The sequence below is a fragment of the Peromyscus leucopus genome, chromosome 6 (genome assembly GCF_004664715.2).
Source record: "Peromyscus leucopus breed LL Stock chromosome 6, UCI_PerLeu_2.1, whole genome shotgun sequence".
Taxonomy (NCBI): domain Eukaryota; kingdom Metazoa; phylum Chordata; class Mammalia; order Rodentia; family Cricetidae; genus Peromyscus; species Peromyscus leucopus.
This window is the reverse complement of record NC_051068.1, coordinates 65,997,447-66,006,507: the sequence shown is the minus strand read 5'-3', so window position 1 is coordinate 66,006,507 and position 9,061 is coordinate 65,997,447. Positions and strand designations below refer to the sequence as shown.

Below are 9,061 nucleotides of genomic sequence, written 5' to 3'. Positions count from 1 at the left end.
TCAAAGGGGCCCGGGATAGCAAAATGGTAAGGAGGGGACCTCCTGGATCAAATCAGCATCAGACTGGGCCCCCAGTCCTCCAGTAGGCTGAATAGAGCTGGTTGAGGAGAGAACTCAGTGTCAGCCTGAACAGCGTGCTTGGGCCCTTACCACTAGGGACGCTCTCTAGAGAATGAACCTGAGCCCCCTTGTGAACGTTCTCCAACCATTACCACCTCCCTGCTCAGGGTCGCCCCCACTGTCCACAGCTCCGTGAGTAGGGACTGTTAGGTGCCTGCCCACCTTGTCAGGGCTCCACACGATCCTAGGCTGCCTGAGCCCGTCTGTTCACACGGACCCCAGCAGTCCCAAACCACGCCCACTCGCTCCGGGCCCGGGGGCCAGCAGGCGCCCATCACGTGCACTCTTTGCCGTTGCTGGGGCCGCAGCAGCGCCACCCAACCGAGCTCGGTTGTCCTGGAGAGGGACTCGCGGATCCCGCGGTTTCCGGCCAGTTGGATCTGGGGAGTGGAGATCTGTGGCGTGAGGACCGCAGAGCCCTGTCTCATCTTCCCGCTCACTTGAGGGGTCCAGAACCACCAGCATGTCAACTGAGCCGAGCGCTCCAGGGACCTCACCTAGGACACCGCGTCCTGGGGCCCAGAAGTCATCCGGCGCGATAACCAAGAAGGGGGACCGGGCCGCTAAGGAGAAGCCAGCAACCGCCCTGCCTCCGTTGGGCGAGGAGGAGCCGAAAAATCCCGGTAGCTTGCTGGCAGGGCTAGGGTCGGGTTAATCAGAGCCCCAGAGCTTGGCATTATTATTATTATTATTATTATTATTATTATTATTAAATCAAATCTGGTCTGGAACTTGCTGTATAGATTAGGCTGGTCCAGAACTCAGAATTCCATCTCCGCTGAGATCAAAGGTGGATCTCCTCAGGGCTTGGCTTTAAAGAATACACATTTCCCTGGGGATGCTGACATACACAGTAAGATGGGGTAAGAGATGCCAAAGAAGGGGGGTGGGTGGGAGGGGGGAGAACAAGGGAATCCGTGGCTGATATGTAAAATTAAATTATAAAATTAAAAAAAAGTTTAAAAAAATTGATGTCAAAGAAGATTGGGGTAGGGGTGTGAAGATCCCATGGTGCTGTGAGAGGGGTCTTGAACAGAGCTCTCTAGATACTCATTTAGACAACAGTTACTTTTTGAGTATCTGCCCTGTGGCCATGGACACAGTTCTGCTTTGGCATATTTAAAGAAAACCATTAACGTTAGATGAATAGGGCCATGGCTTTTCTTGTTGCAAGTGCCAGAACCCAATTTTCACCAATGAAGCGCAAAAGGGAATTTGTCAGAGGGTGTCTTGATACTAACTTGATGCTTTTGTTACCAAAGAGGGTCAGGACCCTGCTGTCCCTGGAATGGAGATAAAACCACCTGAGGGAAGACTCTGATGGTCCACCCTTTGCCAGGTGCCATTTCCCTGTCCCTACTAGTGGCCAGGGACAGGTGGATTACGAAGATCTGGACAAAAAGCATCTTTCCCAGGGAAGAGAAGATAGGGTTGAGTTCCCTGGGCACATAAAGGGTGCACACTTGTAACCCCAGCACTTGGGATGCTGAGGCAGGATTCCTCGGAACACTTGGGCTGTATACAAAGCAAGACTGCATCTCCAGAGGGTGCCAGGGAAGAACAACACTGGCAGTGCACGGAGAATTGAGGAAGAGGAGAGACGGGGAGCAGGAAGCGGAGCTGTGACTGAGTAGCCTAGTCCAGGGACTGGGGTAGTTGGCACCGGACAGGGAGTTGGTGAAGGACTGGAGAGAGAGCGGTGAGGGGCGCAGCATTGACCGAGTCCCAGCCTGGGATGCTAGCTGGGTGGAGACGGACGGGAAGAAAGCTGGAAGGAGGACTATGCAAGGGTGGGCCTGGAGGAGTAAGACTCAGCAGTATGAGGAAGGGCAGGGTGAAATGGCGTCGGGGACTGCGAGGGCGTTGGGATATGCAAACCCGAGACTCCCCGAGATGGGTCAGAAGTCTGCCTGAAGAGATGTAAAGACGGCTCTGGCAAGGACGGCCTAGGCAGCCTTGGCAGATGCATGGGAGAACTCAAGGGACCCTGGACAATGTGGGCAATGTAGAGGGCACAGACGCTTTTACGGCTGCCAGTGTATGGCCTGGCAGGGGCGGACGTGGGTCTCACATAGGGCAGAGATGCCTGATAGGTGTGTAGATTTAGAGGAAACTCCATCTGGTGGCCCATTTCTCAAAGTGTGAGTGGGGCCATTTAGCATCGGTGTGGGAGTGGAGGACGGAGTACGTTCCTTTAGATACTCCCGGATACGGCGGCGCCCTCTGGCCTTCCTCCAGGGTTCTCAGCATGGGTCTTAGCAAAGTAGCTGCCTCTGGGGGCTGCCGTGAGCACGGAGGTTCCTGGCAGGCTGAGCGCGGGCTCACTCTGCTGCCGCCCCCGCAGAGGAGTACCAGTGCTCTGGGATCCTGGAGACAGACTTCGCCGAGCTCTGCATACGGTCAGGCTACACGGACTTTCCCAAAGTCGTCACCCGGCCTCGGCCCAACCAGAACTTTGTCCTTTCCGCCTCCATGTCAGAAAAACCCACCCAAGGTGAGCCATAGCCCGCCCGACTCACTCACTGGGCGGGGGCGAGCCTCACGGCTGTGGACGCCTTCACACTCTACCCTGTCTTCTAGACGACCAGCGGCTCTCAGCATCCTGCAGCCAGAACAGCCTGGAGAGCAAATACGTGTTCTTCCGGCCCACCATTCAGGTGGAGGTCGAGCAGGAGGACAGCAAGGCCGTGAAAGAGATCTACATCCGAGGCGAGCTCTGCCTGCCCTCCCGCCCGCCCTACCCTCCCTCAGCCCTACCCATCCCCCTTGAGCATCAATCACTTCCCACTACTTGGCTCACAGCAGTTCACATCAGGCCCTTCCCAGGCCTGAGATGCCTTTGGCCTTTCCTTAGGTTGGAAACTTGAGGATCGGATTCTGGGTATTTTCTCCAAATGTCTGCCCTCCCTCAGCCAGCTGCAAGCTATCAAGTGAGGGACACTGTGGGAGGTCAGCCTCTGGGGGAGGAGAGGGGGGAGAGAGAGAGAGTTCAGCTGGGGGTGGTGGTGGTGGAGGGTGTGCCTGGGGGACTGTGGGAAGGGGGCTTCCTAACGAGGTGGTGCCCAGCTGTTTCTGTTTCTAAAACCAGCTTGTGGAAGGTGGGGCTGACGGATAAGACCCTGACCACCTTCATCGCCCTTCTGCCTCTCTGTTCCTCCACACTCAGGTCAGTTGTGGTCAGGCCCCAGTGTCTAAGCGGCCTGGCTGGGGTGTGTGAGGGGGAAGCCGTTGCCTGCAGAGTTAGCAAAGTCCCATGTGTAGGCCTAGGCCGGCATCTGTGTGGAGATGGGGCTCAGCCCGTGTCTGTTGGGTGGTGGGATTCACACCCGAGACCACGGTTTTAGCCCACACGGCGTCCACAGAGCCCTCTGAGGTCTAATCCTCTTTCCGCCCCATCAGCCCTGTTTAATGACCCAGGGCAGCGAGCAGGGAGCGAAGGGCCCGAGGCCCAGGAACGGACACTGCTTTGCAGCAGTGTGGGGATGTGGGTGTGGGTGTGGGGGAATGGCTGGGCGTGCTGCCCAGCACACGAGTCCGTGCAGGAAGACCTGCGCTAAGGCTAGCCTCCTAGGAATGGTGGGGTGGATGGGAAGGAGGCAGAGCCAGGTTTAAGATAGCCTGCTACAATTGCAGCTTCTGTACAAAGGACAAAGCCACCCGAGCTGTCTGCCCCTTTTCAGGTTCCTCCTGGCCCCTAGAGTCAACACTCTTGCTTCATAATTAGTGGCCCTCAGTGGGCTTTCCTTCCGTGTATGGGATGGATGCTCCCTGAGCGCAGGGGCTGGATCTTTACTTGGGAAAGTAGAGACAGATGAGCTAACAGAAAAAGAACTGTGAATTCATTAATGTACGAACCAGCTACATCAGCGTAAGATGATGGGAAATGAATCGTTCATATGAAACAAGGCAGCCCAAAAGGCTGGGCAAGAATTGTGTACAATGTGAAATAGTAGAGAAGTTTCCACCCATTGGTTCTGTTTTCTTAGGACTGTGAGAGAAGCTATCGTCTCATAGAGGGCGCTGTAGTGATTTATTACTATGTAACAAAGTAACTCCAAAACGTAGTGGTTTAAAACAACCAGGAGAGACAGGTGGTGGCGCAGGCCTTTGGTCCCGGCACTGGGGAGGCAGAGGCAGGCGGATCTGGGGGGGACGGGGACCGTGTACGTGCTTGCACTCACACACACACACACACACACACCTGTCACTAGTTCTAGCTACACGGCAGAGGACAGGATTCCATGGCACAGGGCCTGAGCACCCAGAAGTAGGACTCAGTGAAGGCCATCTTAGAGACCATTGTACTACAGGTCAGCTCAGGGAAACTGGCCCCTGATGTGGTCATGCTTCTGGAATTTGAGTCTGGGGAGTTGTCATAGATATACTTCCTATATTGGGGGATATCCTTAGGCTCTGTTTTCTAGATGCTCCCCAAAGGTCCACACTTCCACTCTGCTCCCCTCCGCCTTGCATGGCCTCAGTGGTGATCCCTAGGCCCTGATCGCTCTCACTCTCAGGAAGGTGTCTCTGGAGGGGAACCCACTACCGGAGCAGTCCTATTACAAGCTCATGGGACTCGACAGCACGTGAGACTCCTGGGCTTCACTCTCCTTTCTTGGCTTACCCCCACGTGAGGTTATCTTTAGTCCTTCCCTCTCCTGGTCCCCAGGCACCTTTGATCCCTGCCCCTCCACCTACAGATCAGATAGAAGCAAGCCCAGTACCGCGGGCCTCTCTCCCCGCCCCAGGATCTCTCACTTATCTCTGAGGAACAACAGCATCGACGACCACGGGGCGCAGCTCCTAGGCCAGGCACTGTCCACACTGAACAACAGCAACCGGACCCTGGTTTCGCTGAACCTGGGATTCAACCACATCGGGGACGAGGGAGCGGGCTACATTGCAGATGTGCGTGCTGTGTGGCAGGACGGCTTGGGGATGCTGGCTTGCCCTTGGCTTACAGGGCCCTCCGTTCTCCAGGGCCTGAGACTGAATCGCTCTCTTCTCTGGTTGTCCCTGGCGCACAACCGCATTCAAGACAAGGGCGCACTGAAGCTGGCTGAGGTAGGCTTGCACGCTGGGAGGGGCAGGGGCTCTGACGCAGGGCGTCTGACGTGGGGAGCTGGCCTTGCCTCAGGTCCTGCGCCCCTTCGAGCTGACCCACACGGAGGTGGTGGAGCGGCGGCGCCTGCTCTTGGAGAAAGGAACGCAGGAGCGGTCGTCGCGATCGGTGAGGAGCGGCCTGGTCCCAGGAAGGGTGCTTTTCTGCCCACTGCCCATGACTCAAATTCCCTCCATCCTCTTGCCCTTCTGGATTCTGGAGACTCCCCCGCGCCTACCAAGCTCAACTTGGCGCTCTAACTACACAGCCACTCTGGCAGTTACGAGTGCAGTTAAAAGAGACTATGCAGACCACTTGGGCTTGAAATCCTCCCTACCACGTCACCAGTTTCTGATCTTGAATTCACTGCTTAACCTCTGAGCCTGACTTTTCTCCACTAGGCGGGGTAACTGTTACTTTCTTCAGAGAAGTGAGATGATTAAATGAGTTACTATAAAGCATTTGGAATACTGCTTAGAACTTAGCTCAACAAAAGCTGCTGGCTGGGGGTCATGTAAACCTTGTCAGCAAGGAGGAGATGAAAGATGAGTTCAAGGACAGCCTGAGCCACAGAGTAAGACCCTGGCTCAATAAACCCAAGGTCTGGAGGTATAGTACAGTACAGAGTGCTTGCCTACCACACACAGGCACTGGGTTTGATCCCCAGTCCCGAAACAGATAACAACAAAAATAAATAAATTCAAAGTGAGCTATTTCCCCTCCTCTGATGAAAACCTGAGCCTCCAGCTCATTCTCACCCATTTCTGGGCTCCTTCTTGCCAACAGCAACTCTGTCCCAGACCAACTGATAGGCAGGGAGGTAGGAAAGGGAAAGGATCTAGTTACTTCTCTGCACCCCCCACCCCCATTTGTGAGTACAGCCTTCCTCCTCCCGACATGGAGACTCCAAAACGGAACGTGAGAAGTCTCAGACGGCGGGCATCAGCAATGCTACTTTGGTGGACAAACCAGAAAAGATGCAGACATTAAAAACACCCAAGGGTCTGGGCAAGAAAAAGGAGAAGTCAGGGGTAGGTGTGCTGGGCAAAAGGGAACTTTGGTCCTGAACAGGCAGGGGAGGAGTTTCCATGGTGCACAGGGTGGGAGAAAGACGGGCAAGTGGATTTGGCCTTTGAAGGTGTCTCAGGCTCAGCCTTCATATACTCTCCCTGTGGGAGGCAGGGTGGATATCCATTACGTCTTCTCACATCCTTCGTAGGAAGTTGTAAAGAAGGAAGAGAAGTCAGGTCCCGGGCAGTCCCCTACACAAGGAACCCCTAAGAAAGAAGATGCCACAAAGGCAGGCAAGGGGAGTAAGTCTGAGCACCCACCCTTCTATGGGAATCTTTCCCACACAGAAGAGCCTTGGGCAGGGTGCAGGCACCTGGTTTTGGCCTGGCCGTGTCTGCCGGAGCTGTTCTTTCACATCTCTCCCCAGGCCTTGTTTATTCCTCACCTTGAAGTGATGGGTGACCCTCCACTTGGCCTAGACATTGTGACCCACTACCCTATCTTTCAGGACTAGGCCTCTATGGCTGTCCTCAGAAAAGGAATCCATCCAGCTCGACGGGAGCTCACTGCTGATGTTCCCATGTTGCCCCCAAGTTCAGGGACTCTGCCTTACCAAGCTCCTTTCTCTGGGGAGTTTGGGTGGTGTCAGGGGGTCTGCACTGTGCATTCTGGCTCCCTTCTGGTCCCAGAGGTAACCATCCCTGAGCAGAAGATGAGCAAGGGGAAAGGGATGAAGACAGGGAGCAAAGAGAAGCGCAGCATCCTCCTGGAGTCAGAGGTACGTGTCACCCCAATCTCACTGCTTTGGTGGCTGTCTCTAGATGATGCTCACAACTCCCCGTTCCCCTTCCCAGGTGGCAGGCCCCTTTACCTCCACGTCTAGAAGCCCCACTTGGGGTCTGCTGCAAAACCGAGGCTCTGTTCTCTGAGGTCCTCAGCTCACCACCAGCCCCTCCAACATTGCAAAGGGACAAAGGATGCTTTTGCCCCTCAGGTGCCCCCTAAGGCACTTGTCACTACACTGCCCCATGCAGGACTCTCCTTCAGACCCCCCCCCTTTTTTTTTTTGCTGCTGGATCCCCTTTCATGCTTTGTGTGACTCCGCCTTCCTTAGGAAGCCTTCCTGGGCCACCTCCTTCCTGATTCCCAGTTCTCTGTCATCCTGTCTTCTCTGTTCTCTCCATGAGGAGACTCCACAACCTTGTCACATACTTCTGAAAGGGACAGCCCTGTCCTTTTAAGAGTCTTTCCTGGCACCCAAGCCAAGTTCTGGCAGAAGAACAAGTCAGATGGAAGGAGGATGGCTTTCTACACCCCACATTACAGTCTTTGCCTTTGTCTTGGGCAAACTGTTCCTTCTCAACAGGACCATCAGTTTTCCAACTGCTCTTTAATGGAAGGGTTACAAATCCTATTTAAAACCCCAGTCCCATGTGGACTCAGGGCTCCAGGGTCTTTGTATCTGCTGTGCTCCTTGCTTGGGGGAACCTCCCCTCTTCATCTGAATGTCTGTACACCTTCAGCTTTCCCTCTCAGGCTGCCTCTTTCAAGGCCTACACTCCCACAGTCCTCTGCTCTCAAGGGCCCTGGCACACCACACTCTTGTTCAATCCTCTGGCTCCCCACATCAAGGAACTCTTTGAGGGTATGGGCTTATTTATCTTTGTTTCTCCAGCACCTAGGACACAGCCTGAATTATGACAGCACTCAAAAACTGTATGTTGAATGAATGAATGAATGAATGAATGGCCCGTTGACCAGCTCCCTTCTCCTCTGCTGCAATTAGTCTTCTGCTTTAGCAGCTGGTGGTTGAAGCTACAGAGATGGTTAACCCTCTCCTGGAGCCCGTGGAGCACCGAGATGGGAAGGTTTTCATGCCCGGGAACAAGGTCCTTTTGCACCTCAACCTCCTCCGTATGTTTTCGAGCCTTACCTGCCCTTACCGCGGGACTCCCCAGGCTCCGTCCTGCTAAGGAGTGCCGCCACAGCATGGAGTGTGCTCAGTTCTCCAATAGCCGAGCCTCGCTTTGTCAGACCCTCGGGGCTGGAGCTGAGAGGCAGTGCGGGGTCAGGGGGTCCAGGGCAGCAGTGACAGGTGTAAGACAGCTGGGTGGGAAGCAGGAAGAATGGGGTAGAGGGCCACTTAAAGTCAGTCCTGCCCGGAGAATTGGGGATGGGGGGCCAGGCTGCCAGATGTGACGCCAGATGCCACTTCCATGCCTCCTCCGCTCAGGGAACCGAATCACAGAGGTGGGGCTGGAAGGCTTCCTCACCGCTGTGCAGTACCAGGTCCAGGTCTCCAAGTCCAGGACTTCTTCGTCCAAGGGCCCCTTGGGGCTGCTGTGGCTGTCCCTGGCGGTGAGTGCCTAGTCCGTTTCCAGAAGGTCTCCTTGTCCTGATCCTCTCTTTCAATGCAGCAACCCTTGTTTTCTGTAGTTAGCAATGGCATGACTGCCTTCCTCTGCTCACCAGCCCTAACACTGTCCAGGGCATTGTTCTCTCCCGAAGCCAAATCTTCAATCTTGCTAATGTTCTTTTTTTCCTTTCAGAAAAACTGCTTTGACCCGCAGTGTCCAACATACACCATGATTCAGGAATTGATGATGCCAAGGGACCCTGTGAAGGCCAAGGTCAGGGAGGACGAGGCCGCAGCTACCTAGGCCTCCATGGGCAGCCCTATCTCCTTGGAAGATACCATGGACCAGTAACATAGTCTGTTGCTGTGCTATTCTTTGAAAATCACTCCAGAACTGTTTGGAACATTTGGGCTCTTGTGTCTGTTCATACTGCCTGGCTGGATGTGGCAGAGTAGTGGTCTGAATTACACCA

General features: G+C 54.8%; 1 protein-coding gene across 8 annotated transcripts; it reads left to right on the top strand.

Moving 5' to 3' along the window:
- The first annotated feature begins 29 nt into the window (after positions 1–29).
- Positions 30–8,992, top strand: Lrrc71 (leucine rich repeat containing 71). 8 transcript variants are annotated; one of them, XM_037206754.1, is made up of 15 exons: positions 32–743; positions 2,465–2,614; positions 2,701–2,829; positions 2,975–3,050; positions 3,209–3,286; positions 4,638–4,706; positions 4,869–5,028; positions 5,101–5,184; positions 5,258–5,350; positions 6,103–6,252; positions 6,441–6,534; positions 6,922–7,010; positions 8,035–8,121; positions 8,466–8,590; positions 8,782–8,992. In XM_037206754.1, the coding sequence occupies exons 1-15, from the start codon at positions 584–586 to the stop codon at positions 8,819–8,821; spliced, it is 1,584 nt and encodes a 527-aa protein (XP_037062649.1). In that variant the 5' UTR covers positions 32–583; the 3' UTR covers positions 8,822–8,992. The 8 variants fall into 8 exon arrangements, 7 of the variants coding, with proteins under 7 accessions (XP_037062650.1, XP_037062647.1, XP_037062651.1 ...); XM_028857641.2 differs by having other exon boundaries at positions 8,035–8,146; XM_037206753.1 differs by having other exon boundaries at positions 8,032–8,121.
- Positions 8,993–9,061: the final 69 nt, after the last annotated feature.